The following is a 23,363-nucleotide window of genomic DNA, read 5'->3' on the forward strand; positions in this document are numbered from 1 at the left end:
TGCCCAGTTTATCCACAATCCATCCCCCGCACATGTCCAAACCATCTCAGCCATGCTTCTAACTTTGTCTCCAAACCGTTCAACTTGAGGTGTCCCAATACTCATTTTTAGTCTTGTCAGTTCTGGTCACTCCCAACCTATTGGGACTATTATCTTTCTGTCGCAAATCGCCCCTGACACTGGTCCCCACCCACTCCTACCTGCCTGCACTCTCTTCTTCACCTCTCTTGCCCACCGTTCGTTGCTGTAGACGTAGACACCCTTTTATTCTGAAGGTAAACCAGGTTATTTCATTCCTCTTTCCTGGTATTCCTTGATCAACTTCACCCAGGGAGCTTAACAGACCAGCACACACTAAGGCCACATTTGACTATAGCCTCCCTGGGAAGGTGTTATAAGGTAAATCAATTACTTGTTACTCAGCCAGAAAAAAAAAACAGACTCACTCGTGCGCATGCCACAAAAAAGTGGTTTTACTTCATCACATTTACATTTTAAAATGCCAGAAAGCCATCTGATAGACCCAAAGCGCTCTGCTCAATTATGCTTTTCGCGATGTGCACTCTGCAGTGCGCCGCATCGGGTTGTTTAGCATTTCAGGTAGGGCTCCAGCATGCTTCCAGCATTAAGGCTTAAGGTAAAGTCACTGCGCCGTATCCACTTGTTATCTTAACGCAGTGTGAAAGCATACACCCTCACACAGAAACCTCTCAAAACTCTGCCTCCAAGATGAAACATGGAAATAAATGAATACTGAGGAGCACTCTGCTTGCTTTTTAAGAACCAAGGGGTGCTTGCAGAGCAGGGCTCTCTGTTGGTGTGCTAGAACAGATGATTAATGAACGTCCTTCCATCTTACCTATGCAACAATGAGAAAACGATTTTGGGAGAAACAAAATGGAAAAGAATTTCACTTCCCAAAGCACATTTACAAAAGTTGAAACACAAAAGTTGTTCAGATATAAAACACATAAATGTAGAATCAAATAAGAGTCAGTTGATGTGTGAATAATTTCATAACGGCTATTTTTATACGCACACACTCAGTTGCAAGGGTAAAATAAGGTAATCTTTGACTAAGGCCTCATGCATGCGATCAATTATCTTCTTTAAAGAACATCCATGGTACACAAGTGTCCTTCTAGTCTCAAATTATTATCATTGTGCACCATGAATGGTGTTATTAACGCACTCCCACTGTCCAAATACACCCACACATGCAACTGTACAGACATGAAAATAGGTTTATAAAAATAGTAGCAACCATCTGTTTTCTCTACACACCAATGAAAATTACAACGGATGAAACGACTGGACTACGGAGGAGCACAAACCTAAAGACAAATGAGGGAAAAATGACAATTGAGAGTAATGAGAAGATCTTCTGCTCTGTTGTCTGTTGTTCTAAAAATAAATATTGACACATTGCTTTACCCAGAATCATCACGTTGTTGTGCAACACCCCTCGCTCACTGCATATTCATTCTGGATCAAAACACACAAATTTGAATATGCAACAGCGAGGCTTGGTCCATCATGACACAATGACAGAGACAAAGGCTCCATTCAGTTGAACTGTCCATTAACAGGGGGGGCTTCCACTGTAAAGAGGTCACATTCCTCCATCTGGCATCGAATGGTGGCAGAGCTCACTTCACGTTTCTTTCAGCATTGGATGTTAAATGAAGACGACGGATAAAGACTGTCCCGGATTGGACTGTGAAGCATAATGGATGATTTTGTCTTACATCGCTGCTTCACATCACATGGTATCATGTGAAAGTGACTGTCAGAAGACGCCACTGCTACAGTGAGACGCTTGTTCTGCATCCAATTACATGGAGTAGTCTCAAAACAAAGGCAGCTTGCAATCAAGTGCAAACAAGACAACAAACTGCATAAACAGAAGTTAATCGAAACCATATCGGCGAGGCTGATGTTTGATTAAAACCACAACAGACTGTCCAGACATGATTTCATACTTTCGACCTTCAACAACCTTTATTTGAAATTGCATACCACAAGGGGGGCTAGGACAACCATGTGACAGAGCATAGAAAGGTCATTTAAACAGCAGGCACTGCTGATTTGAAGATGTTTCTAGAATCCATAAGGACCCTGTCCGAGTGTGTTCACTGCTCGCTTTTCAAGCAGTTTAACGTGTTTTAAGCAAGCACAGAAAGACATCCTTCCCAGATTTGCATAGAAGAGCAAAAGAATGAACAAATATGTAATTGGATTTATCTGTGATAAGGTCACATAGTGAGATATGCTGATTTTGCTTACTACATATTGTTTGATCAGGAAGTGTAATAAATTTGCATTAAGGTTAAATGTCTTTTTTTTACTTTGTATGGGAATATATGTTTTTAATCCACATAAGAAGACAGGTTCTAGAAAAATAATAAACTAAACTGACAAAGGGCAAAGTTCACTGTCTCAGTCTTTTATGCCTTTCTCTACATCTTCATCCATGTGTTCAGTTGTTTAGTTGTTGCTCCTTTGAAGAAGTTGATCCAGCAGTTTCTGTAACAAGAAAACACACAAGTGGCTGACGCATATCACAAAATAAAGGCTATATACAGACAACAAATCAGGTCCAGACAAAAGTCTCCTAGCATGCTCCTTAATCTTCAGAGGTCATGTGCAGAAACAGGACCGATTCCTGGTACATGGCACCCTCTCACCCAAACTGTTAAGCTTTCCAGCTCCTTTTTCAAGACCCGCTGGATCTTCTGGCATCATAGCCCTTCTTCCCTGCATTATCTGCCATAGCAGCAGTGTGGGAGGAGCAGCTGTGTGTGGGCACCCACTCTGTCTGCAGGCTCGGCTGAATGGTGGCACTGCGCTGTGGATTTCTCTGCCACTAAAGGGCCTTTTGTTTCATGAGGAACACGGGCTCATACACTCAGCACAATGAGACTGTTCACAGTCTCTCTTCATAATGAGAGGCAGGGTGTGGGGTGCAGGGTGAGAAAGAGAGACTACAGTTCCTCTAAATCAAACTCACTTCTATAGAAGGTCAGAATTATTGACTATAAAATGGCAAAAAAGGAATGCTCGCTAGCAATCGCTAAACATGACAAATATGCCTCTGAAGTGTGTTTTTTAAGATCGGGTTTTCTCACGGAACCTTTTGCAGGCGTGCAAGAAAATAGAAAAGTTAGGCAGCATCGCCCTCTAGTGGAAAATAAGTGTAAAGGAAAGTTTAAGTAATCATGCAATGGCGTAAAAAGTCAGTCTATTGTAGGTCTCGCTGTAAACAATCAGAGCAGACATTTAATTATGTAAAGAATTTTTTACATTGCTACATGCTTGAAGCTAGTGCTCTAAAAACTGTATAAAATTGAAAGGTAAACCATTTAAAAGTAGATATTTCTCCCTATAGCTAGATTTTTATTGCAACACTGAATATTTGGTGGATCATGCAATAACTAAAGTGTAATTTTCTACTTCAAAACAAACCAAAACATTGTCCAGACCTCCAAAAGCAAATGACAAACCTTATCAGTAACTGTGGGTCTTTTTATCTGTTATAATTTGATATTAGGGCCCCACAAGAGAATAGAATAAAGGCTGTCCATGTGATATGCCCCTGATATTTGCATCAAAAAAGTCCTTTAAACTCAGCCTCGTGCGACCCACTCAAATCCATTTTTTTCAGCTAATTATAATGGATTACGTGCCCACTTTACTGCATTATTTTCAACAGCGGCATCGTTCTGAAGAGAGACAAGGCTGCATTATTAACATAGAAACCCTTAAGTGTTTGCCATTACTGCAAAAATGTTTCACTCTTTCCAAGGTTTAATTGAGCTGTAAGGGAAAGGTGTGTTATTACTTGCTCAATTGCCTGTGGGTCATACATGCTATTAATGTTCTCCTACCAGACAGGAGTTATTTGCTTTATTCTCCATGTTCAATGATTTGATAACGTAAGTTCTACCTAAATATGTGTTTGTAACAACGTCTGGTGCTGATATTTAATGAGATGACAACTAGAATTAGATGGTTTGAACTCATGTTAGGTGGAGTTGTCTCATTAACTGATCATCTTTTATTTGCCTATTGTTGTTATCCACAAACTTTAAAATGTACTGTTTTACAAAAAAGCAGAAAAAAGTAAAGCACGTTGTTATTTTTTGGTTAAGATGTCAAATTACATTTATTCTCTTGCGTTCCTGAACAGAAATCAAGTCACTTTGATTTTTAAACATTTTTTTTTAGTTGATAGATTCATTTGTGATTGTTTTGTGAAAAATAGGTAGAGGATTTACCTTTTTGTAAAGCTCAGCTCGATATCTGTTGTTCAAACTGACCTCCCTCCTTTCTTCTTCTTTTTGTCTCTTGAGATCTGCAGGTGTCCTGTACAAAAATAAAAATGGTGTTTTAGATCTGGAATCTGCGGTTCTCAAAAAAAAAAAAAACCTAAAACATTTATTAGGAACTATATTACTGTGCAAAAGTCTTGAGCCACCCCCTTATTTCGTCATTATTTGGTAGCAAAATCGGAAATTTTATTGAAGATTTACACAAACATGTGCCACATTGGCAGCACAATAGCATAGTGGTTAGCACTCTGGGTTTGAATCCAACCTCTGTCCAGAACTTTTCTGCGTGGAGTTTAAATGTGTCCCTGGGGGGGTCACACTTATATGCGGGTATTCTGGCTTCCCACAGTCCAAATATACAGTTAGTGGGGTAAGGTTAATTTTGATTCTAAACTGGTCAAAGGTGCAAATGGTTGTCTGTTGCTCTGTTTTGACCCTGCCACAGACTGCCAACCTGCCCAGGTAGGCCTTTACTGCATTAGCAGTGTGTTTAAGATCATTGTCATCCTGAAAATGAAGCTGTTTCTAATGAGACGCTTTACAGATGGTATTGGTTTTTTGGATCAAAATTTAGTGGGATGACATAATTTGACAAGATTCCCAACCTAAAAGCACTGCCTGCAAGCCAGAGCCTCCACAGGCTTTTAGTAACAAAGTGCTTCAAGACACATTTCAAAATTGGTTGGCTAAGTTGGCTCTTATGTGTCGACACTGGTTTATTCCTCGAAGGTATACCTTGAAGTGCCTCTTCGAAGCTTCAGTGATTCATAGGTCACTGTTAAGTGGCTCAGCAGAAATATATATACATATATAAATGAAAAAGGGGTGGTGCAAAAACATCTGTTCAGTATTATATGTATATAACTATGTCAGCTTGTTAATTTTTTGTGAGTTTGCCAGGAAGATAAGACAAAGCCTAAGGAAAAAATGCACAAAAGTTTCGACAGAGAAGATAAGAACAGCATATTTGTAGGGAGATGTCACTGAGGAGAGCTCTGCCTAGGCATGCAGGAGTGATACAAGCCTAAAAAGTAAAAGCATCTGATAGTGAGCCAAAGTAAAAACATAGATGGCGCTCACAACTTGGATCTGGGCTGCATGTCTTTCCTAGAAAATGCTCTGTCTCTGTGAGTGAAAAGGTTACCTAGAAACACACACACAAGGGCAAAGCATTGCAGTCAGTCTTTCTTTTACACAAGTTGGAATAGACAAAACACTTCCTTTTTGTTTGAACATAAAAAATGTCACATTGAATTTGAACATATAAGATTATCTTTTTTTTAAAAAGTATGTAACCTTCTCTTTTTGTTTCTTAAGGCACTTTGCACCATCACATTTGCACCTGTCACATTCTGCAGGGCATTTGTAATTACACCACTGATCATTTTGATTTCTCAGCTGGTATTTTGACATTGGTGCACCTTTCTGTTGTAGCCTGTAGAGGGCAGAGAGAGCCATAAAATCTCTGTTAAGTCTTTAAAACCATTTATTTAACATCTTACTTCAGGTTGCTTTTATTATATTTAGTCAAAGTTTCACCAGGTGTGCCACTTTCTGTTTCCAAAACCTTTAACTACATTCAAAAGAAAAGAAAATGTAATAAAGTGTATCAGGGTGATTTACTTTAGGATATCAGTCTGTTATGTAATCCATAAGATGTATTAAGCTACTTTAACATTTTATCTATGTTATTAAACGTACTTATCCAGGTTTTTCATTTCATAATTTCAATTAAACAATTCCTGAAAAAGCTACTGCAAAATCTTAATGTAATATTTGCTGGTTGTTGTTGATTGTAGTGGATTTGGAAATATTTGGAGATATTATCATTAACTTTAATTAGAAAAGAAATATTTTCACGAATTCAGAAAAACAGCACTGACTGACAAACACCCCTTTGCCCCCCTTTTTTGTCTAAATCTGTATCCGTGTATGATTAGTCGTGTGGCAAAAAGCCACTGCAGCTGCACAGAAACAATGGACAGCACACTGGAGACAAGAGGTGAGGCTGGCTGCTAGCGCATTACCGTTCAGAGAGGTAGACCCAGTGCTGAGAGCTCTCCTCTGCCTGGGTGCCTTCTCCAACTGTGGGCCTACTGAATTTGACAGTTTCCTTCTCTCCTGTGCCTTTCGCTCCAGCTCTCGCACTCTACCTTGGGAACGACTAATGAAGTCTGGTCTAGACCTCTGCAACGCGTCCTGCCAAAACCACAAATACATTGCTCTTCTTGAGAAAACATTTAAGCACAACCCTTGTTTCAAACTCCCCGTGCACCTGAGCATACACGGTGAGGCATGTCGTGGAAAAAAAAAACCCTAAAGCCAGTATAAATATGTCATTCTTTTTTGTTGATATTGAATTGTATTACAGTGGTTTCTTTATATTGTTTTTGGAACCTTTATAAGAAAACACTGGCTAGTTTTGCCTTGTGAGTTCTGTAAACCTAAAACAAAAACTCTTAGGAGAGGGAAGTTACTCTGGCTGGTTACACTGTGGCTCTGGACTTTTTATTTAGAAAATGAAATCAATTTTTCAAAATTGTTTTATTAGCACAGAAAATAAACTCACCTGAAGAGAAACAGCTTCAGATGACTGTTCAGCATCTAGACTCAGTGGAACAAATTCAGCATGAGGCCGGTTGAGGCGTCGGCCGTGATTAGGATGCTGCTTTGCACGCTCTCCCTCATCTGTCACTATCAAGACAGAGGAAATCAACTACTTTGTGTTTTCATGTACACATGGCTTAGCTTCACATGCCTGACTTCAATGCACAGTTCCTCGGGAGCCCCCTGGGTCTCCATGACATATTAATTACTGGAGTGAACCAGATTGGCATAGTATGTAAAAGTCAAGGAATTTTACCATATTAGTATTGATTAAATTAAGGATGTATAGGTGTGGGGGGAAAATGTTGAACCACCAATAGTTTTACTTTATTGTAATGAAGATAAACGCTTTACACAGTGAGTATTATGAGTATATATATATAATTAGAGGAAGAGAGAAGTAATAATACCAGAATTTCCCTGGGGTGATGCAGTGGAATCCGTTTCAGAATCGCCACTTGGTTTTTTCTTCTTACTAAGTTGTCTTTGGAGTTTGATATTTGCTATGATCGCAGCCGCATTGAGGGCAGTCACTTCCTCTGGAGACTGTTGGGAGTGGGGATCTGAAATCCAAAAGGGCTTTGATGTAACTGAAGAGTGAGTAAAACATTGACAGTGGCTGTTTCGGAGCTATCATTCCTGCTTCGGTGCAGATTTCTGCACTGTATAATATCCTGCCTCATTTGGTGGTTGACTGTAACAAACGTTGAATTTAAATGATGTTGCCTAGGGCCTTGTAATTAATTGATGACACTCTTAATGAATGTGATTAAAGAATAATTAATAATTTCACACAGAGAAAAGACATCATGAATCAAGAAACACAGTTTCTCAGCAGAAGACTCCCTGATCTTCTTACTTATTCACCTGGATATTCAGATTTTCCAAAAGATAGCTTCAGGTGAGTCTTTTAACAACTGCACACTGTGAAGACTTAACTTGAAATTTTGAGATTTTTGGAAAATACACTTATTTGCTTTTTTACCAAGAATATTTTTTGGATCTAATACAATGCTACAGGCAGAAAGGAATTAGAATCAGTGTGAGGACAAAGCTTTTGGCTCGTATAGATTACTTGTAACAACTTTAGCTTCATTATTCAAAACTTTAGTGGCAATATTTATTTAGTAGTAGTATCCATCTCTCTGTGTGCATACAGCACTGTGTAAAAGTATTGACCCACCAATCATTTCTTTATCTTTTTCTTCTGAGAAGCCAGAGTTTTCTTGTAATCTTTTTAAAGTGGCCTTGCACAATAGTTCTTTCAAATGTTTTTCTTTTGAGATTGACTGCTCTTCACTCACTTTCAGTCCAGTCCTTGTGGGGGTTTTTTTGCTTTTTTTTGTTTGTTAAGCCACTTAAAATTGATCTATTAATCATTTAAGGAGTAAAAAATACACATAACTCAATGGATAAACCAGTGCTGTGTCTACACATAACAGACAACTTAGCAAAGAATTAATTTTGAATAGGATCTTTAGGCAATTTGTCACTGGCAGGCAGCCTGTCAAAAACATAGTATTTCTCCTTTGTTTGCTGAAGCTATGAAAAATGACAACGATAACACAGTTTGACTGGCATAAAATATTATTTTTTGCAACAACAAGATATTCCTGAAGCGCTGCTACCCAAAAACTTTGTCTATTTCTGAATGTTGTGCAGTGTGTCCTTAAAAAGAATTTGAGGAAACCAAAACAAAAAGGAATGCTAGGCTAAAAAAAACCCAATTTCCAGTAGTATCTGCAAGTCATGACCTTAGAAATAGGAAAAAGAATCACCAAAGACCTCACACAGGACCTGCTGTTCGCTGAAGAGTCATCATATATGCCGTCAGTGATAAATGGTAAAGTGGAAAACTGCACCCAGGCCAGAAAAAAACGCATTATGCGGCTAACACAACTTTGGTTCTCTGCAAGCAACTGCACAGATAGCTAACGCTAACCTAGCCAAGATCCCAAAGTGAAAGCTGAATGAATATAGACCCCAGCAGCCAAACCCTGAACTTCAACAAATAATAAACAGATGAGCAGTCAGACTGCAGCCGCCTTTTACCTGCTCGTGTTTCTAACGCAGAATCAATGTGTTGATCTCTTTTTTGTGCTGATTTTTGTCATTGTTTTGTGCGGCCAGCTTTGTATTCTACTGAGAGAAAGATACTAAAGTTGTGTGTCCTAATTGGGGATTTGTGTTGGTTTGTGGGGGTTATTGCCTCAAATTTATATCGTGAAATGTTGATTATGAGACAGTTTGTTTCAATTTTTCAGAGTAACATAAACCTGGTAGTAATTAAGTAACGTACTGCATTACTTTTAAGTATGTGTAATTACTTTTTTGAATAACGACTCCTGACACTGATCACAACAAAGAGGGGAAATACTTCAACAAACATGCACAAACATTGGACCCACAGCATGCAATTAATTTGCATGAATGTAATTTATTTATTGCTGCTTAGCAATGGTGGTTACTTGGAGCCAGTGAGATCCCAACGAGAATCGATAAGAGAATTAATAAGGAATCGCATTGATAAGTGATATCAATAATGGAATCAGAATCCCTAAATTCTTATGGAGTCCCATCTCTAATCTTGACAGGTAACAGAACAAAATGCGGCCAATATCCAAAGAAGATCTTTGAATGCCCTTCAAGAAGCCTTGCAGAAAACTCTTCCAGAAGACCACTTAAAGAAATGACAAGAAAGCTTGTCTGAGAGAGTTCAGGCTGTGCTGAAGAATAAAAGTAGTCATACCACATATTGGCTTTCAGGCTTGTTACAATTTTACAGACTCTGTTTTTGCCTTACATCCTTTTTTCCATGTATGTTGTCAAAAAGTCACTGCACCTATTTCCTATTTTCTGAGCATATAAAGAAACGGCGATGGGGTAAGACTATTGCACAGAACTGTAAATATGACAGAAGGTGAGAAAATGCATGTTAGATCTATTTTAAAGTAAGCAGAAAACTTTTAAGACTTATTTTGGGCACCCAGATGGCCCGAGTCCCCACAATATTACTGTGTGAACAGATTTGTGTCCCCACAACCTGATTAGCGCAAAGAAACACATACAAATAGAACTGCTGCATTGCAGGGCTTTAACGCCAAACCAGATTCTAACACATTCTAATACCTTATTTTCACCATGTTTAGCAGCTTGTGATTTCCCTTCCTTCCCTGTGCTGCCAGTGAAAGGGGGGCAGGAATAGATTATGCATGCAAAGGCCTGCGTGGGAAAATGAAAAAAAGGTGAAAATGAGAATGCATATCTAGGTGCTGATGGGCACCTTTGCGTCTAGCTGATGTTGCTCGACACAGGCGAAGACATCTTCCGTGAGTGACAATTGGGCTCGTGTCAGCAGATCAAGAAGTAATATCATTGCAATCTAATAATGCCTATAAAACATCAAAAGTTAAAAGACTGTATCAAACCTAGGCGGGTGTGTAATAACTTCAAGCTAGAACACACAAATGGCACAAAGGAAGTGCATATTTAGACATTGCCATCCTTTGAAAATGGAGATCAGAGACTGAGGGAGTATGTGTGCTGACAAGAAGGCTCCCAAAGTGGGACAGAGAAACCTACCCGGGGCCTTGATGAGAGTCAGACTGGAGGACTCTGCCTGCAAAGTGCTTTTTGGTAGAGGCAATCTTTCTTTTTCACCGGCCTTTGACTTGAGTGTCTCTGCCACAAGCTGACCTGGTCTTTTCACTGCTTTTCCAGGACTGATGAAACTATTGTCCGAGTTCAAAGGGTTGACATCAGTCTCTTTTGGAAGTCCAGCGCTCCATTTCCTGGCAGATGGTTGTGTCAAATTCTCCTTGCTTGTCTCAGTGTGTCCAATCACATTGCCATACCAGCTCAGTGGTCTGTGCAGCCTCCCCGATCGCTGTCCAACAGGCTTTGGAGAAATCTCTGAGGATGTGGGTGCTGCTACACCAGGAGGGTTGTTTAGGAAAAGGCTCAGTGTGGATCTGTGCCGCGAGCCATTTTTCTCTGGATCTGAAGTATATGTATTTGGTGCTGCAGAGTTTGGGATAAAATTCAGATGACGATAAGAAGGTTGTTCATTATTTTGTGAATGATTTTCCTGACTCCATGTGTTGTTGCCCATATATGTTCCCTCACTATAGCTGTGTCTATACTCTGGGTGTTTGGCCCTCAGTCTGCCTGGACTGTAGCTTTCTCTGTGTTCTGTCACTTTGATGATGGTGGCCTTCCTTCTGTGGACCACTGTGTCCAGACCATTGCTTCCCGGTGGTGTCCGTGCTGTGTTTGTGTTTGATACAGGACTTGAAATCACCCTTTTCTCTGTTACTTTGACTATAGTGGCTTTCCGTTGCACTGTTAAATGCCTGGAGTTTGGGTCCATGGGCTGGTGGTCCATGGGCTGTGGAGAAGGAGACTCACGTGACTGGGAAGAGTGGTTGCTGGTATCAGAGCCAGGTAGACTAGCTGTTCTGCTCACTTTTCTGGAGGAGATGGTGATGGAGGAGAAGCCAGGTTTGTTTTGAGGGATGAAGATTCCCACAGCGGAGTTTGTCTGTATGTCTGAAGGTTGCGGACTATTGCCTGTTGCAGAAGTTGTGCGATTCAGCAGAGGATGCCTGAGGGCCTCTGTGCTGGCTGTTTGCATCAAAAGGGATTTCCTATTAGGGTCTGAGTTGGTCCCTGTGGGGAGCTCAATGGTCTTACTGCCTCCAGGGAAAGCTGACACCCTGTTGGTATTCCAGCCCCTTCTCAGAGCTTGCCAGCCGACAGGTCTGTCCCCTTCATTAGCAGGAAAGCTAGGCTTTTCTGGCACCTACAGCGTGTGGACAAATGAGATTTTATGTGATAACATTTTTTTAATTATATATGAAAACCCAGTCCTACCCTACTGTTGTTGATGATGTCTTATGGTTAATGATTTGTCATACATATACACATTAAAACACGTGCTTCCCATTCATCTACATTCAGTCTGTGCTGCTGCTTTTAAGTGGCATATGGAGAAAATGAAACATAACTTGGCATAAAATATTGACAACATGACATCTTTCTAATATTACATTTCAACAACAGGTCAACTGTCTTGTCTTTCTTCAGGGCTTTGCTGTTTGTTCTTTAGTCAGATGACTCTCCCCATGCTTGACACACTAAATGCCCCAGTGGCAATGGAAGCAGCAGCAGGCAAAGCCAGCACACAGCGTGACTTATCCCTCACAGAATAACAATGAGACTCTATCCTCAACAGGCGAAAAGCAAAGATTCTGGTCCTTAGGCTGGAGCATTCTGATGGTGTTTATGGAGCATGGAGAAACACTGATATGTCCCTCTTTTAAATGATAAGACATATCTCCCTCGTTTATCAAAGGTGCATAAACCATAAAGGAGTTTAGCCATTTCAGTTGTCTTTTAAGGAAGTCCACACCACTGCTTTGACCATGATTTTGTGCTGTGTTTGTAAAGACTACATGTTAAACTGTGTTAACCTTGGTTTCCTTATGACATTACTGTGCCTTCTCTCTTCTGTAGTATGTGCTTTTGTCCTCTGTGTTCTTTCCCTTCCTGTATTTTCTGCAGGTTTAACTGAATCCACAGCTTCATGTTCCTGATTTGTTGTTATGGGCCTAAACAACCTGCTGACTGTTTCTACCTATATTGTTTGTTGTATCTTTGGATTTCATTCTTTTCTTTGCTTCCCCCTCACTCTAACTAGTCACAGCAGATGACACCTTCCCAGAGTCTGGTTTAGCAATAACTTGTGGCTTCAGCAGCCAGAAATTTCTGCTGAAAGGAAGTTTTTATTTCTCCTCACTGTTGGCAAGTGGTTTCTCATAGGGGTTTGTTGTGCCACAGGATTATTATCTACAATGTTGGGGAGTTTTTACCTGATTTGAAGTGACTATAGCGATTGCACTCTATGGCTGAATTTTAAGGAAAAACAAAACAATTTGCCAGAAAGAAAAAGCATCTAGCACAACTTTATAGATCCATAGAACAAAGAGATCACTTCATGACATTCATTCTTAACTTTGTCTTGATCAAGTCAGATACTATTTGTAGACTGCAACCATTTCTCTCTCTCTCTTTCTCTCTCCTTCCACTGTTCCATTTATTTGTCTGTTTTTAAGCTCTAGTTCAATAAATTAGCTTTAGAAATCCTTTAAGGGATTAATTCTATAATCTAGTTTCTCCTGCCATTAGAAAAAAATGTTATTTATGTAAAAATGTTATTTCTCTTATATGTCAGGCCTAGTACAGTCTTGCAAGAGATCTTGCGAGAGATACTTCCTGGTTAAATAAAGGTTAAAAAACAACAACAACAATATCTATCTATCTCTCTCTCTCTCTCTCTCTCTCTATATATATATATATATATATATATATATATATATATATATATATATATATATATATACATTGCTGTTTGTATATAGCCAATCCTGGTTAGAAATGGGAGATTCTGGTTTAAGCAAAAGAGCAAAAGTGAGCATGATAACAACAACAACAAAACTTCATTATATAAAAAGAAATACCTTGCATCTCCAGCCATAAATGGGCCCAATAATAACAATCATCATCATATCCTTCCTTTGTAAAACTGTCTCCTAACCTATGTGGTACTTTATATTTCAAAACCTGTTATCAGTTACCTGTTTAATAACAGGAGCGCCTTGATCAGGTGTCTGCCACGTCTTCACACCCAGAGCAGTGGCAGCGGCGTGACTTCTCTCCACCTCTGCATCTGTGTATCAAGGCAAAACAAATGATCCACTGTCACAGTCTCTGCAACACATACTCTCACGTCCTAACTCGCCCGCACTCTCTCTCTCTTTCTCTGTCTTTGCCACACACAAACATGCAAGTCATCCATTCCTGTGACTGTAGAGCAATGTTGACACTGTCAATAATTGACACTGGCACAGCAAAGTGAATTTAGCACCACCCCAGAGTCACTTGTCTCCTTACCCAGGAGACACAGCAACTTGACTGGTCTGCCTCTCAGCCCTGACTGCCACCCTGACTGCGTTTCCACCTGCTGCTGTTACCATGGTAACATGCTCTCACTTTGGGATAACCCTTGTGCGTGTAATCTGTATTGGGTTTCTTCTTTTTTTTCAGTTTGAGGGAGAAAATGAGAGCGCAGGTGAAAATTGCAGAGCTTTGCAAACAAGATTAGACCTAAAGACAAATGTCTTCCGACTTCCTAAAGGACTTTGGCCCTTCTAACGCCTCCTTTCACCTGCTTTAATCATTACATAGCTTTTTTCTGTCTGTAGAAAGCCCCCACCCCAACACCCTGAAAAGCTTCTCTCATTACCTCTACTAGCTGAGCTCAAATTGCCATTTCCCTGAATCAACAGCTGACCTTAATATCCCAGAGGAAAATAAAGAAGCAAGGCCATATGGCAAATACCCATCTGGAGTTCCCGCCCTCCCAATTTATTCATCATCCTCATGAGTTTTATCGAAAAAGTAAGTGTGAGCAGGGTGAAAATTAACCACCCTGTCCAAACACGAAGGCCCTTGAAGCACACAATCCAATTTTTATTATCATTTGCTCATTAACACCAGACCATTTCAAGTTTGTTAAATGTGACTTTTATGGAGGCAGAGGGCACTAAATGTCTGCAATGAGACCTCAGCTCTGATTAAAACTACTTCTGCTTGTTCTGTTGTCAGCAACAACCAGAAAGAGAGACAGAGAAAAAATAACGAGAAATACATTTTCTAATTCCAGCGCAACTGAGTTGATTCTTATTGGAATAACTGCGATTTAAAATTCATTTGGTTTCAGGTGTGAAATTGTGTACTTAAATCCACTGGCGGCTGAGCAAAAGTGACTAGCAATAAAACAAATTTGGATGCAGACCTTCATAGAGATAGTTGCTTCCTGTTTCAACTCACTGGTGGTGATTGATGTTGAGTTCGGCCATTGTGTGCACCTGACTATTTATTATTTTGTTCAACTGAACTATATTTATGGACTATTTAATTGAGAGGTAATTATTATTGTTTTCAGAAAACCTTGGGAAAAGCCGTGTGTTAAATGCAGTTTTTCTAGAAAAAGTATGTGTTGCACAGAAATTATAACTAAACGGTAAATATCAGCTGGATTGTGAAAAGGCGATCTAACCTATATCAAAGACTATTTGAAAATGGTTAATAATAATAAATACAAAATGTCATGCCACCTTAATCGGCACAGTTTAATTAGGCCTTTATAAGATATTAATGAGGTTTACTTATCTTTGAAAATATGCTGTCTATCAAAGTCATGAATGGATTACTTTGATTTCTGAGCCTGAGCCCTGTCAGGATAATCTATGTATAAACAAGAACAAGGCTGAAAGATCAAACCTCAGATCAAATCCAGATGGAGCTAGATGTCATGCTTAAAGATTAACACGGCCACTTTTCCAGTCAGTCAGCATCTCTCAGTCTTATCTTTCTGCCCTTTCGTTTCCATGCCAGCCCCTACCTCTTTTTCATCAGCTTTTCAGGCCTAATAGTGCCCATTTCCTTTGCCTGCAATACTGCCAGAACACCGTGGCACAACAGTCACGATCAGTTGTTCTTGAAATTGACTTTGTTTTAGAAGATGTCGTTTAAAGTGATCATCCAGCCAGTCGGTGTGGAACATTTGAAAAAGGACAGGGGCAACACTGCTGCAAGGAGCTGATTACAGGCAAGTAAACTGTGTGGCAAGTCAGCCCTGAAATAAGCTCTTGTTCTCCTCCTAGCTAACCCAGCCCCTATAGTTACCCTATGACCATATTTATTGTGCCATTAATTACGTTTCTTGGTGACAGACAAATAGCCTACTCTTTACATTTTTTAAATCTTTTATTTTATGTATGGTTTTCAGTTATAACACTTGCATAATGTATAGATTTGCATAACTGAATTTTGTTTTACTACACTCAGCTGAAAGCCCATCTGTTATACAAGTGGCAAATTGCATACGTACTCTGTGCCTTAGGTGTTGCTTGATTCTTCTGAAATGTTGGAGTGATGGGTTGTTTCAGTTTCAGCTGGAAAAAGAAAGAGTGTGGCAGAGAAATTACAAAAAAACTATTATTACATTAGTAATAACCGTCTTGGACAGTGGTTCTCAAACTTTTTACATCATTCCCCACATGGCACGAAGAAATATTTTCAGCCCCATCTAAACAAAACAATGACAGAAAAGCCTAGCAGCAACTTTATTTAGATAATAAACTCATTCCCAATGAATCCTTCAGTATTTTTTGTTTTAAACCAACAACTTTCATTTCAAACAACTATTTGTAACTTTTGTCATTAGACTGCTTCATTAGTTTGCACCACTTCTGCAAAAATGGAACAAGTTAAACAGAATGTGAAAATTGCCAACATGGAAAAATAAAGTTCAGTTTTAGTCTTATAAAAAAAAGCAATCCAGAAAAGTGTGAACTTGAGATGAAAAATATATAATTTAGTGAGAGTTTAATACTATTCACTCTTAGTGGCTGCAGCGAGCCTGTTTTTGACTGCAGAGCTGTGGCGGGGCGGGGCGTGGTCTGTGCTGCGGCTGCGGGGGAGCGGACTCACCTGAGCGGCATCCCCAATCACGCCTCGCCGGCTTAAAACAGAATGAACTAGGTCCTGTTGTTGTTGATGTGTTTAGGATGTACCTGAAAAGCTACAATAAAGCAGTGTACTGAAAAGTGCGAACATTGGTCGGGTCTCAAGTGACCCAGTCCTGGGTATCGGCACCACTGTAAATGACATGCATGCATGACAGACCCGACCACATGCACGCACTTTTTAGTACACTTCTTTATTGCGGCTGGCGACTTACACACGCAGCTGCAGCTTTTCAGCGGATCCGCATATTAGTAACGTAACTGCCGCATATTTCTCTGTTCCGCCATAAAAGTGATTCCGATGCTAAACATTAGTTCCGCACGACCTTTCTGCCAGGTAACTTGCCCCCCACTTTGAGAACCACTGGTCTAGGAGTACAGATTTTTTTTTTCGGTCAGTGTTTGATACATTCAAAAGAGTGGGAAAAGGCAAAGCCCCATTTTTGAAGTGTTTTGGCTGCTAGCATCTTAGCTTTTCCAAAAGAGATGTTATGTCAGGTGGATTTTAATCTGTCTGCGCTTTGATAGGGTAGTTCAGTTCAGTTTGATTTATATCACAACAGCAGTCCCCTCAAGGTACTTTATATTGTAAGGAAAAGACCCTGCAATAGTAGAGAGAAAATCCCTGGTTGGGGGGCAATGGGAGGAAGATGAAAAGAAAGCCAGAGATTAATATTAACTAACAATTTAAGTGAGGTGTCACTAACAAGGAAGACCTGCTCTAAAGCACACCCACCTTTATTGTCCTTCTGGATGCTAATGGTGGCCAAAATGTTCAAAATGTGCATCATGTTATATTTAGTAAGATTTCAAACTAATAAATGACACCATAAGCTCAACGGGAATATATTTACTGGGAAGATGATCAAAAAAACGGTCTGTTTTCCCCATAAACTTCCCAGATTTATTCTCATTAGCAAAAGATTTGCTTCCAGTGGCCATTAGAAAGGATCCATGTTTAAAGCACTTCCAAAGTTGCTTATGTTTTCAGTCAAAGAGGCTATGTCTATTTTTGTATACTGACTAAGACCTGCATGGTAAATATGATGCTATCACAGCAGCCAACTTCTAGCTAACAGGTTTTCTCAGAAAGACTGAAAAGGGAAAAGGTATAGCTAGTCCATGTCTGTCCGACAATATCAGGTTAGCTGATTCCTCTGGTTTTCAGTCTAACTATTCTATTATTCTATTATATATTCTATATCTATTTTCCTAAATAAAGCACATCTCCCTTAAAGTTTTAAGTTTTAACCACAATCATTCAGAGCTTTTTTTTTTTAGAGTGGAAACAACTGAAAATATAAACAGCCTCATTTTGATCAGTCAGGAGTCACTAGGAATCTGCTTAATGCATCAGTTCAGTCAGATCTCTACAGCACACCAACTTATCAATTCAAAGCCATATTATCAGATCACTGATGCTCCTATTAAATTATTTCTGTACATTGACTTGCTTCTCTCTTTGGGCACAGAGCACATAGCTCCAAATGAGTCGTAAACCTTTTGAGAATGCACTGAGTTCCTGCAGAGTAAGCTGTTTTCAAAGGATGCCAGAGCGCTGCCTTCTTCCTGGGTAACAGAGACTTGACTACAAATGGCTCTCTGTGGCACTCTGTGTGTTTTACTCTACAGTGCCTGCCACAAAGCAGCGTCACTTTCATTGCAAAACACTTAGCTTCAGACTCCATGAGCATACACAACACTAACATGCAAAAGTCCCACAATTCAAAATGTTGCCAAAGCCAAATCCAAGCTAAATCTTTGCCAGTGCTTGTTTTAGAATTGTGTTACTCTAACTGGTTTTCCAGAAAGGTGCAGAGTGCAACTGCTCAAATTCTCTACATTCTTCAGTCCTCACTAATTTAACTGCAGATAAAAGAATTTCATAAAATATTCTATTACCAAACGTTTGTTTTTTTTTGTACCAGGTGTTATGTGTCTTACATGGCCGGGAGCATGGTCCAAAAATTGGTTTTGGTTGCAAGTGTCTGCAACCATCATCACTCTTCTTTGGATTGGCAGCCATCCAATTTTGACTGGAGAAAGATAACTAAGTTCGGCTTGTTCCTTTTCTGGAGCCTGCATGATATGGGCTCTCTCCCAGCTTCCTCTGCGCTCCGGAGGTGAAAAAACCCCAGTCTGGAGGGACTCCTGGCTGCCCAGCGAGCTGTCACATAGGCTTGAACTCTCACATGAAGCTGAGACCCTGCTGAAAGAGGGAAAACCCGTGTGTCTCCAAGCACGTCCAGTCGGCTCTTTGTTCAGAACAGGCATGGATGTTGTTCGGTCATTGAACCCTCGAGCCTGATTATGAGCTGGGGCTTTAAGTTTGCTCTGCATAGCCTGCAGGTGCTCTAGCCAGCTGTCCAGCTGGCCACCTTCAATGGCGCTCTGGGGCCGCGGTGCACGTGGTGGATGAGAAACAGCGGGCCCTTCTGACATCAAGCTCTCCCAGTAGGACTCATCTCCTGATCTCCTCCAACCTGGAGTCCTCCTTAGGTGGGCAGCTGGCCTACGGAGAGTCATCCCTCTGGAGCTTAGGTTACCACTCACAGCTCTCAAGTTCCAGCTCCTCAACAAAAGCCGTTTACTGTGGAGGTATTAATGAGAAACTCCCGTCTCAAGCCGACTTCTTGACAAGAGTCATCCTAGAAATGCACTGCAAGGAATCAGCAGTTACAGTAATGATCAAGGTCATCTTTGTCACAGTTCCTGTTTTGAGAACATATGAGAACAATGTTCAGAATTAGAGTTTCAGATATATTATTTTAGGTTATAAGACTCACAACAGTTATTATCAATTTCATTCCATGATGGTGGTGTTACTCACCAGTTAATGACGTACAATCCTTTTTCACTTGAATCCAGTTCTTCTCACTCTTTAGTGTTTAGGAAGTAAACACTGCCTTTGTTGATATAAAGTAGGTGCTAGCGGGTACTGTCTCCAGCCAAGCAGCAAGTAGCAGTATAAGGGAATGTTTGGAGGACAAAAGAGTTACTGAACACAAGGGCTCAACATCCAATACACAGAGGAAGATGGGAAGAGACAGAGGGAGAGGCGGGCCGAAAAACAAACACTTGTTGATGTGATGCCTGACGTAACAAGAGCTCCATTTAAACAAAGTTAACATTCATCTTGAAGGGATTAAACCATCTGATTTTAGGTTACAGCAAGCCAAATACAGTATTCAATATTTTAAAAGGCAAACTTCCTGACATTCAAGAGTCCTTTCAAATGATAGAACATCACTAATGAGCAGATTATCCATGTTAATCCACGACTCACTTACTGCTTTGGCAAATCCTCTTTGTTCAGTTCCCCCTGTTTCGTCTCTTCCCTGTGATCTCGTGGTTGGTGGCTGATGATGAGGCATTGCTATCCTCAAGCTTCTATCCAAGCCATGTGACTTTAGCAAGACTGTCTTAAAATGGCCCAGTGTTTCTTGGGTAAGTAACTGTGACCCACATGATGTCACGCAATGCACAAGAGAAGGATATTTACAAGTTGGGAAAACTTGCTGGGAGAAGGATTTTGCTTCAGATTTTATTCAGGAGGCATCTTTAATCTTTAAACGCAGATCTGCAAAGATGCAACTTCTTCCAACAACAAAAAACAGAAAAAGAAAAGAAAACTGGCACCCGCTTTGACATTTAATGAATTTCACTGTTCTCGGTGGATTACCAGTCCCTACATGGCTTTCAAAACAACTCAGTATCACTGGGTGGAATTACATTTTCCAAATGTATAAAAAAAAAGACAGAGATAAGACAGAGATGTCATGTCTATCATTTGCAATGGCCTGCTTTAAGGGAACGTTTTTAAGCTGAGAAGCCGCATGTAGAATGAAAATGCAATGATTTGAAGCAATTTGCATAATTTTGTCTGCTCAGCCTGGGAGATAACACGAAAACAAATGGAAAAACTCAACTGAGTAAAAGACAGAATTTGACCAGATAGACGAAAGGTAACTTTTTTCATAGGCGAAGAAGTCTGAAAGCGGCAGCCCCCTCTGCTGGCACGACTTTAATATGACAACCTGAAGAGGAGGGAGAAAGCAAAGGGGATGGAGAAAAGTGTTTGTGGGATGGTGAACCGTGGTAGGGTCATCATAAATTGAGAGACTTGTGCATCTAAGAGTAGGATGCATCAGTTGTGCAGAAAAGATAAATAAAGCTGAGCAGATTCGAGCGTGTGAAGCAGACGCATCACTTCTGTATCATCTGTTTAGCACCCTCAGCTTTAACCTCCTAGGACCTGGCGTCCACATATGTGGACGTCACATTTTGGGTTATTTACACCAAAATACTGAATTTTGCTCTACAAGGGCCTGGTATCCACTTATGAGGACATTATACTGCTACTGTTCTATCACAATTTTAAATGAATATCCTCATATGTGGCTCTTATTTTTTATTAATAACAAAAATAAGGTAAAAATAAATAAATAAATCTGGTAATTCTTTGTTTTTACATTCATCGGGCCCCAATGTGACCAAATATCAAAGAGAAATTAAAAATGCATGCAGTGGAAGAGTTCGGGTCTTAGGAGGTTAAGAGGCCACTTCTATTGCTTAATTCGGCGCATTGCTATTCAGAAATCTCACGGTCGCCTTTAGCATTAAGCGCAAACAAGGAAGGAAACCAACGCTGACCGCATGTATTTTAAACCTGCGGTCGAGTCAATCAGATGAGTATAGTGTGTGTGTTTGTGAACGTGTTTTACCTCAACACCATGCACTCTAATGTCAAAATAAAATTAAAAAAAAAGTCTCCCAATGCTACAGTCAACTATTAAACGTTAGGACTGAAGCATGTTTAATTTGTGCGTTTATTCTATTATTTTCAGTGACTCTCTAAAGCACATGAAGCACTTATTTAAACCTGACACAAATGGATGTTACTATCACTATTAGTGATATTATTATTAAGTTTAGTCTTCTGTAGTTATCATCGCATTTATTAATTCAGTCCCCTGTTGGTAAAGTTGATTTTCTTATAACATTTGCATATATTAGTCTTCAGATAGCTTTTTATAATGTTGCATTATACAATTAGCAAATTTTTTATATTAACATAAACGTTGTAGCCACGTAATGTGGATATTGAAACAAAATAACAAAAAATAAATTAACATCAACCTTGAATTATAACTACTTTATGATATAATAATACCTCTACGCCCTCGCAGATTAACCTGCAATCATCTAATCATTCATGCAGCTCAGTAGTCATGTAGCAGCGTCCGTCACAGCACGACCAGCGCCGCGAGTTTCGCAGGACGCCTGCAGGGTGAAAAAGTTGTGTTCCCTTCCTCCCCCTTGCGGAGCGTCCTGTCACTGGTGGAAAATGGCTGCTCGGAGTAACTCCCCAAAGCTCAGAGAAAACTGAAAAAAAAGAAGTCTACATTAATAACAAGAGGTCACGTCTGGACCTTTTTTAACAGGCAGAGCGACAACTCGAGGAAGCCTCGACACTGAGAATGTCTCGCTGGGTGCCCACTAAAAAGGAAAAGTATGGAGTTGGTACGTAAGAAAACTTGCATGCTCCATCGCTAGCTCGCCCTAGCTCTCTGCTCTCAGATTGAACAAGTTAGGGAAGATTTGTGATTAGAAAGCGAACGGCTGAGTTTTTCCCATCCGTGGGGCTGTACGCGGGATCTCGTGGTTAAATTTGCCAAAAGCTAGTGGAATGCAAATATTACGAGTGGGGAATGTGCCAGCTGGTTTGCATGAAATGCAAAACAAGGATTGTCTGTCTTTTGTGAGGAAGAGGACTGTGTGTGTGTGTGTGCGCGCGTGTGTGTGGATTGGGAATTGTTAGAGGCGCGCCTAGTACGGCGGTGTTTCCTGTGTTATGGGGCCTCCGCTACAAACTAACTAGCTAGTTTCAGGCTACGCTGGACTTGTAACTGTGAAGTTTGATGCTTGCTTTTGTGTTTTCGTCTTCTGTACCAGGGAAAGCCTTCGCTGTTAGTTGCTTATTGTCAGCTCATCTAAGAGTTTGAAACCTGGCTGAAGAGCATTGTGCCGTTTAGCTTCCACCATCTCCTTTAGGGGGGGGGGGGTTTACTAAACAGTATCGAACCTCGTCGCAAAAAGTAACTGTAACTGAATGATATCCAGAAGAACTTAGCTTTAAAGGGAAACTGCTACAAGGGCAGCGTTTGCTATGATTTCCTGTAGGAAAAAGGCTTGATCAGATACATCCAGGAGATGTTAGAATTATATTACTGATATGTTTTTTGTCTTTGTTTACCAGGTTTACCATGCTTTAGACACTAATATGCAGCCTTTAAAAATGACACTAATGGCACAAACCACATCTTTCCACATGTTTACTTTTTGGCTTTAGATACATTTGAATAATACCTATCCAGGTGTGCAATATAAAAAAAAGAAGTGCTTTGAAATTTCTTTGGTAATTCCACTTGACTGTGGGATGGAACAGGGAACAAAAAAAATAAAAAAAACCACCATGAGGAAGTTGAGGTAAGATGAAATCTGTAATGCACAGAATATAAGAAAAGAGTTGCATGACTTGTTGAGTTTTGATGGATTAAAGTTGCTCATTGTGCCACAGGACAGATTTTTTCTTTAGAAATCTTTCATTTGAGCCTTTATTTGTAAGGACAGTGGAGAGAAGATGGGGAAGCTGGAAGAAAACCAGGGGGAAGTTGCGTTGTAAATGTCCTTGGGGGCGATTTTGAACCCGGGCCTTGCATTTGGGCTGCCTGGGCTTGCCCAGTGAGCCAAACCAGTGCCCCAGTTTGTTATTTTTAATGTCCCACAACATACTGAGTTACTTTTGGCTACGTCCATTAGTGGGACTGAGGGC

General features: G+C 40.1%; 2 protein-coding genes across 10 annotated transcripts in view; one reads left to right on the top strand and one right to left on the bottom strand.

Moving 5' to 3' along the window:
• Positions 1 to 453: 453 nt before the first annotated feature.
• Positions 454 to 20,256, bottom strand: cunh10orf90 (chromosome unknown C10orf90 homolog). Of its 6 annotated transcripts, XM_040038922.1 has the most exons (12): positions 19,819 to 20,256; positions 19,359 to 19,466; positions 18,473 to 19,240; positions 15,892 to 15,955; positions 13,574 to 13,665; positions 10,521 to 11,739; positions 7,349 to 7,501; positions 6,901 to 7,025; positions 6,359 to 6,530; positions 5,412 to 5,475; positions 4,278 to 4,365; positions 454 to 2,526 (listed from the first exon to the last, which is right to left on the bottom strand). In XM_040038922.1, the coding sequence occupies exons 3-12, from the start codon at positions 19,052 to 19,054 to the stop codon at positions 2,488 to 2,490; spliced, it is 2,598 nt and encodes an 865-aa protein (XP_039894856.1). In that variant the 5' UTR covers positions 19,055 to 19,240; positions 19,359 to 19,466; positions 19,819 to 20,256; the 3' UTR covers positions 454 to 2,487. The 6 variants fall into 6 exon arrangements, 5 of the variants coding, with proteins under 5 accessions (XP_039894856.1, XP_039894855.1, XP_039894858.1 ...); XM_040038921.1 differs by lacking the exon at positions 19,819 to 20,256 and having other exon boundaries at positions 19,359 to 19,790; XM_040038924.1 differs by lacking the exons at positions 7,349 to 7,501; positions 19,819 to 20,256 and having other exon boundaries at positions 19,359 to 19,792.
• Positions 20,257 to 21,794: 1,538 nt separating this feature from the next.
• Positions 21,795 to 23,363, top strand: part of dock1 (dedicator of cytokinesis 1) — a 191,077-nt gene continuing 189,508 nt past the window's right edge. For 3 of the 4 annotated variants that reach the window (XM_040039077.1, XM_040039078.1, XM_040039079.1), the window contains exon 1: positions 21,796 to 22,051. In XM_040039077.1, coding sequence (XP_039895011.1) covers positions 22,009 to 22,051 — 43 coding nt within the window. In that variant the 5' untranslated portion in view covers positions 21,796 to 22,008. Of the gene's footprint in view, positions 22,052 to 23,363 lie in introns of all 4 variants that reach the window. The other variant, XM_040039076.1, reaches the window with a different exon arrangement.

Source organism: Simochromis diagramma, unplaced genomic scaffold (genome assembly GCF_900408965.1).
Source record: "Simochromis diagramma unplaced genomic scaffold, fSimDia1.1 OVJJ01000402.1, whole genome shotgun sequence".
In the NCBI taxonomy this organism is placed as follows: Eukaryota; Metazoa; Chordata; class Actinopteri; order Cichliformes; family Cichlidae; genus Simochromis; species Simochromis diagramma.

Bases quoted from the DNA above. Each gene is read 5' to 3' on its own strand.
- cunh10orf90 (XM_040038922.1), bottom strand. From the start codon at position 19,054: ATGACTCTCCGTAGGCCAGCTGCCCACCTAAGGAGGACTCCAGGTTGG. The intron at 13,666-15,891 runs GTACGTATGCAA...CTTGATACACAG, and splicing joins AGCAACACCTAAGGCACAGA to ATGCAGAGGTGGAGAGAAGT. The intron at 7,502-10,520 runs GTAGGTTTCTCT...TTTGGATTTCAG, and splicing joins GACTCTCATCAAGGCCCCGG to ATCCCCACTCCCAACAGTCT.